The sequence below is a fragment of the Austrofundulus limnaeus genome, unplaced genomic scaffold, assembly GCF_001266775.1.
Source record: "Austrofundulus limnaeus strain Quisiro unplaced genomic scaffold, Austrofundulus_limnaeus-1.0 Scaffold393, whole genome shotgun sequence".
Lineage (NCBI taxonomy): Eukaryota > Metazoa > Chordata > Actinopteri > Cyprinodontiformes > Rivulidae > Austrofundulus > Austrofundulus limnaeus.
Genome location: NW_013952795.1, coordinates 15,964 through 24,305, shown reverse-complemented (window position 1 = coordinate 24,305; position 8,342 = coordinate 15,964). Strand labels below are relative to the sequence as shown.

General features: G+C 40.2%; 1 protein-coding gene across 2 annotated transcripts in view; it reads right to left on the bottom strand.

Annotated features, from left to right (window-relative positions):
* Nucleotides 1-742: 742 nt before the first annotated feature.
* Nucleotides 743-8,342, bottom strand: part of LOC106528647 (zinc finger MYM-type protein 2) — a gene marked incomplete at its 5' end in the record, with an annotated part of 20,456 nt that continues 12,856 nt past the window's right edge. The window contains 3 exon segments of one of the 2 annotated variants that reach the window (XM_014023864.1): nucleotides 743-3,222; nucleotides 4,774-4,912; nucleotides 7,520-7,762. In XM_014023864.1, coding sequence (XP_013879318.1) covers nucleotides 3,009-3,222; nucleotides 4,774-4,912; nucleotides 7,520-7,762 — 596 coding nt within the window. 2 annotated transcript variants of the gene reach the window in all.

The following is an 8,342-nucleotide window of genomic DNA, read 5'->3' as shown; positions in this document are numbered from 1 at the left end:
CTCCTGGATCGAGTGAATTTAATTGTGTTTGGATGAGAAGTATAAATATATACCATTCTGACACACTATTAGCTTGTACACAACCCATCACAGCTGCACGCTGTTAGAAAATGTAGTTTTTGGAGAAGTCACCTCCCAATAAATATCATTTTGGAAAATCTAACTGCTCACTTTTACTCAGTACTTTTACTTTTAAAACCACAGATTTTGTCAGAAATTTACTTTTGATTAAGTAGAAAAATTTTTTGGATACTTTGACTTTTACTCAAGTAAAATTTTTAAAGACTTTAACTTTTACCAAAGTATTTCTATAAGATACTTGTACTMTTACTCAAGTATCACTTTGAGGTACTTTTATACAACACCGGCAGTTACAAACTTGACCAATGTTTTAAAAAGGTATTGAGCAACTGTGATGTGGTAGTAGCTGAGAYCTGTCCAACACYTACTGCAGCCAGGTTTAGGATTATACAGTAAATTAGTTTGTTTTAGATTAAAACAAAAATAAATACCTGCTGCCAGATCTCACCTTTAAACCTTCACTTGGTTTGAGAAGTTAATGAGATTTATTTAGGTTTTCCATGTTGTTGGCCACTGGGAGAACTTTAGTGTAATGTTTGTTCCTCGTGTTTATAATTTAAGGCCAGTTTATATTTGACTCATTTAAATAAATATTTTGCAAGAAGCTTTTTTTTGTAACCTTTGAGGCTTAAATCCTGAAAACCAATCCAGACGAGCCAGGTTAGAAAAAGGAAATCATTTATTAAACATAACTGTATCGGCAGATCAGCCCACACACGTAGCATCAGATTCAAGTCACAATCACTCACTTTACTATTTACAGATAGGCACATTCACATTAGGCATTAAAGCCAGCCACAGCGTGTCCTGCAGGTCCAAACCTGTGGCAGGTTCGGGTGTTGCCTCTCAGTCCAGCAGGGTGGGGAAAAACTAAAATCAGTTTGAGTTATCAGTGTCGTCTGATCCAGGGTCTGTTTACCTGTTAAAGGATTGGCAACACTGAGTCAGAAATCAGGTTCAGACCGTTAAATGACTTCCTGTGTACGAAAAAACAGAAGCAGATGTTCTTCAGGTGAAATAAACTAAGATTTAAATTCTAATGAATAAGGAACCAATAAATCCTCAAACTATAAATTAACTTTAGATCAAATCAGTTTAAAAGAGATTCTTCAACACATGGGATATTTAAACAAATCATAAAGGAAATGTATCATCACATAGTTTAAAGATGACTAGCTGATGGGAAAAAAAAACCCAACTAAATGTCCACCTCAGCACACGCTTCACTCGTGACAAAACAGGAAGGAAATAGAAGTGTTAAGAGGTGTGCAATTTTCAAAACAAAAACAAACTAAACGTACAAAAAAACAGATTTTTAAAATAAAGCCAGTTCCTAAACTTGGAATAATCCTAATCCTTCATGCTTAGCAGGATTCTTCAAGACAGCAGCGAAGTTTTAGGGTGAAAAAGGAAACATCAGCCGTGAGATGTGAACATGAAGGAAGCAGTCGAACCAACAGGAAATAAATAYGTTTAACAACATGATGTTTTTTATGGAGACCATGTGAAACACCTGCCAGGCTCCACAGATTTACTCATCACAGCAACAATGCTACATCATAGGAATGAAAGAAACCCCAAAGTCTTAGGAAGAAGCTCAGCTGGCTATGGTACCAGTCAGGCCTTCCTCAGAGAGGACAAATGTCTTCTGTCCTGGAATCAGACCTGATGAAGTCCTCTGTAGGGTTCACCTGAGAGCGGTGCTGGAGGAAGAGCAGCAGAGGGGCATGATGGGAACCAATGGAGTGATCAGAGTGGACGTTACTGAGCTGTGAAGTCAGGACTTTACCATCAAAACACTCAGGAACATTCAGTTTGGTTCTCGTCATCTGRAAAAACCACCAGATCTGCTGAGAACGCCCAAAAGAAATGACTGAGCAGTACGATGACGTTAGCCCTGACTCCCACAGACTCTTTAACATGATTTTAGCTGATTTAAGAGCAAGCTAGTGTTTTTCCCTTGTGTGTCGACTCTGTTACGAGCTGATAGTTCTAATCTAATTTAGCCTCTTTTGCCCCAAACAAACAACTCTCTTCAGTCAGAAAAAGCACAGGGACAGGCAGGTTCTCATCAGTCAACATGGAACAAAGGAGCCTGTTGTTCTGTTAGTTCATCACTGTTGTTCTGAGACTGCAGTTAAGCCATGAACTAGTGCAGACGCACATGTCAACACTTAATGTTATTTAAGACTACACCCGACATACTGCTTAATACGTCTGGTTCTCAACAGCTTGTGTGGTATTTAATGACATCTAACAAGATGTTCTTCATTTCATGTATAAAGTCAACATTTTCCTCACAGCAAAAGGCTGAGATGGATGTGATCAGAAATTGGGCAAATTAAGTGCAGAAATGATGAGCTTACCGTCAGATCTTTAAATAAACACTGTTGGGTCACAAACAAGCTGAACTGAGACCAACATGAGGAAATGCTTTCTGATACCTGTCCTCCTCCTTCATGTTAAAACCTGCATCAGATAACTCTTACCTTGGCATCCTTAAATTCAACCAATAATTGGTATTTTCTGGAAAACATCAGTTTGACTCTTGACACAAACTGAAAGTAACTTATCTTGGCAGACTTAACTTTATTAAAGCAGGACTGGTTTGTTTCCTTGTGTTCAAACTGAGGCTGATGAACGACGAGACCCTGAACGCTCTTTGTCCTTAACCTGGTTGGATTTTGAAGCTGAGAACTAACTAAGTTCATCACTTTCTCTCCTCTCACCATCATCTCCTTCGTCCTTCAAGGGTTTATGTCCTCTGGGTGGACGAGACCACCTACATCCTGTACTTGTTGTGGACGTCCCTCGCCAGGAGGAAACAGCAAGTCATTGAAGAGCGTGAAGAGACGAGAATAAAGACAGGTGAAGGAGAGACAAACTACAAGATACCCTACGAGTCCTAAGACAAGTCCAGGGAGGTCCTACTCTCCTTGGACTTCCTCACTGCAGTCCTCCTCCTCCTCCTCGTCCTGCTTGTCTGTGTAAATGTCCTGGACCAGGAGGACTCTGGTGAGGAGGCTCTCCAGGACCGTTCGCTCCAGCGGCGTGGAGCTGAACCACACAGAGTCACCGGGGCTGCAGGCCGGATCGGGCTGAAGGTAGAAGACGTCGAGGCGTTTCCACAACAATGGCGGACTAGGGAGGAGGAGGAGCGAGTAAAAAGAGAGAGGAGCAGAAAACAGATAGGAATGAAGAAAAGCCAATCTACTGAACAAACAAAAAAAGCCTTAAAGATTTATTTTAAGTCCTCATCATTTAAGAGTCTACATCAAACTTCAGGATGTGAACAGCAATGAGTTCTAATCACAGGACTTAAAAGAATATTCAGATTTAACAACAAAAAATTTCACTAATATGTAATTACCAGTGGTGGGCAGCGCTAATCCAATAATTAGCTCAGCAATTTCTACAGTGCTAATGAAAATATTTAGGTCCGCAACTTCAAAAACGCTTATGCCATAGAAAAACTAGCAGAAGCTAATTTTAAAGCACAAGTTCAATTTGACACTTACTAGCTGACAATAATCCATGTACAAAATATGTACAACACTGCCAACTAGTGGTGTACGAACCCTTTTATAACTTAATCCTACAACCACCGATTGCTGGGGATGTGATTTCCTGAAACAGACCTTTGGCTCCTGGTGTAAAAATTAAAAAAGTTGTTGAGGATTGCTAGTTTGGCTGATTCTTTGTCTTTTTCTTTTGTTTGTTGTAGAGTTTTCATTAAAGAAGCATCAATAAAGTAATTGTAAATCTATTTATCAGAAAACTGAAGCGATGCATTCTGGGTACATGACGGATTTGATTTGAGATGGGAACAAAAGCACGGAACCCAGGAAACTATCTTCCCTTCAAAATAAGAGCTTGGATTTTAAAGTTTTTCATGTAGTTGCTCCAGTTGACCACTAGATGTCTGTCTTCATCAGCCTAACATCTTTAAATCATTTCTGCGTCTCAACACAGTTGGCCGATTGCTTCGACCAGTTACGTCAAGTATTGAGCTCCAGCATTTAAGCTTTTTTTTAAAAAGGAGCTCCTATTGTAAAGTAAAATAAATCAATACATACAAAATTTTAGTATGGATTACAAACGTTAAGTGTTTTTGCTATTCCTGCTACGTAAGCAGACAAAGCATTGTGGGAAATCAGAACCGTGGCTGAAAGCAACAGTCATCAATAAGTGTGTTTATCTGGGAAGGGAGATGTTGGATAGATCACGTGTGTTGTGATTCATTGACATCCATACCTTCCACTGTTCAAGATAATGATGACTGGTAGATAATTAGTTATTTGCTGTACTGCATTTTAATTTTAGAAAGCACAAATCTGCTTGTGAATTATAAAAATTAGTAAGACCGCTAAAGCGCAAATGAAATATTTAGGTCCACAATTAGCGGATTTGCGCTTTAGCAAGCAGGTGCCCACCACTGAAAATTATGAATTAGATTAATGGTAATTAAAGAAGTTTGTTCAATTATTTTCTCATAGGGGACAAAAGTTTGTAATTTGAAGGTATCACTTAAGCAAAAGTTTGTTTGAGAAGCTTCTTTCATGCTTCAGAATAAAACAGGTTATTTGTAGTGAAGTAGATTTAAACTTCCCATTTAAAGATCGTTTGATTAAATTCAGGGAATAATCCAGTGTGTCTCTGCAAATAGTGTAAGTTTTACTAATAAAGATTTACCATTTGGATCTGTAGAGCTCATACAGACGACACTCATGCTGCTTCACTGGGCACCGAATAGACGAGTCCCCCGAGTCCTCGTCTTCGTCCTGCTCGTCCTCAGTCAGCCTGCGCTTCCTCTTCCTGGATTCTGTGTGCACTTCAGCCAGAGAACACAACAAATTAACACATGATATTTCTGAACCAGGAAATACTTCACATCCATACATCAGTGTCTTTAATGTGTTGGTGGCTAAAAAAAGGCTAAATGTGAGTTAATCTGAATCKATAATCGTGTTCCCATCCAATTGTAGAGTGAATTTTTATCGAACTTTTCAAAATTCGCAAAAAATTAAATAAAAAAAAATTCGAATCTAGACCGTTTCCATCCAGTTTCCCTCTCGACTGTTTGATGCAAATAAAAGAGGCTATGCAACGCGTGATTATGTAGGGGTCACCTCGAGTGAAGAAACAAGATTTACTGCCTCTAAGCAGGCCTCGGACAGGCCTGACGAGAGGACAGGAACTCTGTCACAAACTGAACTCTATTTTAGGCCATGACAGGTCATTCTAACCGTGGAAGAGAACCCCTCAGTTCTCTTAATCAGATAATGGACAGAACTATCTCTTCTGTTCGTGATTCATGCGTTGTTCAACTAAGAATTTTTATGTATTTGTTAAATCATGATAATGACTGTCACGGGAAAAGTGGAACCACTTCTTTTCTTTTAACCAGCGTAAAAGATGAAGAATTGAGTACAATGTTTTCATTGTGTTTTTATGTAAATCACTGTTTTTATTTTGCTGTGAACACAGTAATATAATTGTGGATTTTTCTTGAGAAAATCTTTCATTTATCTGGACTAACAGAAYGTTCAGAACTGATTATAAAACAGAAATGTTAATTAATCATCATAAATGTTTTGCAGTGATTTCTCAGAGTCTATCAGAAGAAAGCTGAAAAGAGGTTATCATATCATGTTGTTGAACAACCACAGAATTTTAACCTTGGGCTGGCGCCGGCTGGCAAATCTTTATCTTTCTTTCTCTGACTCATCTCTAAGCCTGAGGGRGGAACCAAAGTTCGTCCGTCTCTTTTACTAACCCGGATGGCTGTGAGCAACACACTCTTCTTCCTGGTTCCAAACTAGGAAGACAGCTGGGATTCTCTCCGGAGAAACCCCAGTTTGGCTTTAAGTCTGATCCCATGAGCTAACTAGAGAAGACTTCCCAGCCAGGGACCCGGCACGCCTGCCGGTGGTTCCAAATCGAGGCTTCAAGCCTCTAAGTGTGTTTTTAACTCCCGAGGGGAGATTTTATTTTGTAAAGAGGAACCGGATACGGCTTGAATTTTTCTGGCTTGGACTGAAACAGAAGCAAGTTACCCGGAAAAACACCTGTTCGCCAATGACCGGTAAGCGAGCCGACATCAGTTCCCTGACTYATCGGAGGCGAGCCAGCTCCTACCCCGAGGGTGCCTTAAGAAGACATCATCAGGTAAAAGCTGATGTGTTCAGAGTTACGTGTCATGTGGAACCTGAGCTTAGAAAAGACGTGCAGTTCTGGTTGACCCACACTTTGATAAAAGTAAAAGTAGTAGTAATATACTAATCTTACTTTCCTCCTTTCCTTGTTCTTAATTTGCCAAAACTTAAGCTAAACGTGCCAGTAAAATTGTTTGGTTGTTAACATCAGAACTGACGTTTTACTGTTCTATATAAGTAATCTGAGTTGATGTGAATTGAAATTCGGACGCGGGTTTTATCTCATTTAACTCCGACGCTTGTTATAGGAATAACCACAATCAAGTGTAACTTATGATCTGTTCAATTTGTGTAAATAAATGATTGCATAGTCTTTTATGAATCAACTTGAACTCTTCGCACAGTCAAGATATTAACAAGTAATGAGAAATACCTTGGTAAAAGTTTCCTCATAACCTTGTGTATGAGAGATGTGGGAAAAGCTTAATTCACTTTAAGCTCACTCTTACAATTACGTCAGAAGAGGCTACGCAAAACGTGATTACGTCAGACGTCGGCGACAAGCTTTGCAGTAGTAAACAGGAAGTGAAACTTGCTAACTAGCAGAGGCTAATCATCTCGGGACAATGGAGCGATTTTTTCGTGAATGCCTTGCTATTGGGCAAGTTGTAATTATTCTATCTATTCAGCTAGTACAGGCTATGTTTAACGCTGCCAGGAGACGTAGGGAAATAAACGCAATGTTAAACTACGCAGCAGAAAGGCACGTGCAACTACGCCAGGATGAGGCAGGAAAGCGGAAACAGCTGGACGTCACGTGAGGTAAATATGCGCTGCATCAGAATTTCTTCGGCAAACGTTTAAATCTCCCGTTTTACGCATTAACTACTTTGCGAATCATCCAAAAACCACCTCAAGCGAGCGTAAAAACTTTTTAGCGAATTGAGGATTTTTTTTCACGAATTTTGCTGTTTCCATCTGACTTTTCTTCGCATTTTTAATGCGACACTTCTAAATGCGCATCAAAAAGCCTTGATGGAAACAAGATTCTTTACTGGTGGATCATTGAAGCTGTTGGATTATTTACACAAGTGAAATTACAACAAAATGATTTCTTTCCTTTGAGATCTGAATAAACTTTAATTCCTTCATTTACTGTATCAGCACTTTGCATACTTCTTGTTAATTTAAATAATTTTGGTGTCAAGTTTGTTTCATCATATTTTCCATTTTAAATTAAAGTATCCAAACAGCAGCGGATATGCCGGGTGTTCCAGGCTCACCCTGGTGATCCTGAGAGATGGAGGGAACGCGGATGCGAACGGTCGTCTCCTTGGTGGCAGGATGGATGGAGTCGGGGCCGTAGACGTTGGCGAAGGAGAGGCGCAGGTGCTGCTCCACGGTGCGCAGGCTGAAGTATTTGGTGTTGAGGTAAACCAGAGAGCGCAGCAGAGCGGCAGGACTCTGCTCTCCCAGGTGTCGACTACTCCACAGACTCTGCTCCTCCACCCGGCCCCACAGAGAGCCTGAGGAGAGCAGGAAACACCTCAGTACCTGCTCCAACAGATGAACACCTACCTTCACTGAGCTGAACTTCAGCTTCTTTAATGTCCTCATACAACTTTCAAATACAATCACAGGATCTGAGGATCTCAGGATGTGAACAGCAGAAGAGTTATAATCACGGGACATTCTCAAAGCGAGCCACAGAAGCAGCTGTGTGGCAGCAGAGAGCCAGCCACCAGGTGCTGCTGACAGCAAACATTCAAGCCCAGTCCAAAACCTGCCGGGGCGCCACTTCACTGTGTCTTTCTTATCAGTGACACTTTCCTGTCCAGGCGCCACACTCACATCCAGCTTCACGTAAAGGCTTCAGAAATCAGCCAAGCAAATTTAAAGGGATCCCCGATTAGTTGTAACTTTAGACTTTATTTGATAAACATTTATTTTAACTGTAAAATAAAGGCTGTAAAAATACTGTAGGCTGTTTAGTTTTGTAAATTTTTAAAATATATTTTAACACGGACGGAGCCATTTTATTTACACACAAAGCATTCTGGGTAAATGATGACGTGGATAGGTCCTCGGTGTGAGCGAGCTATATCC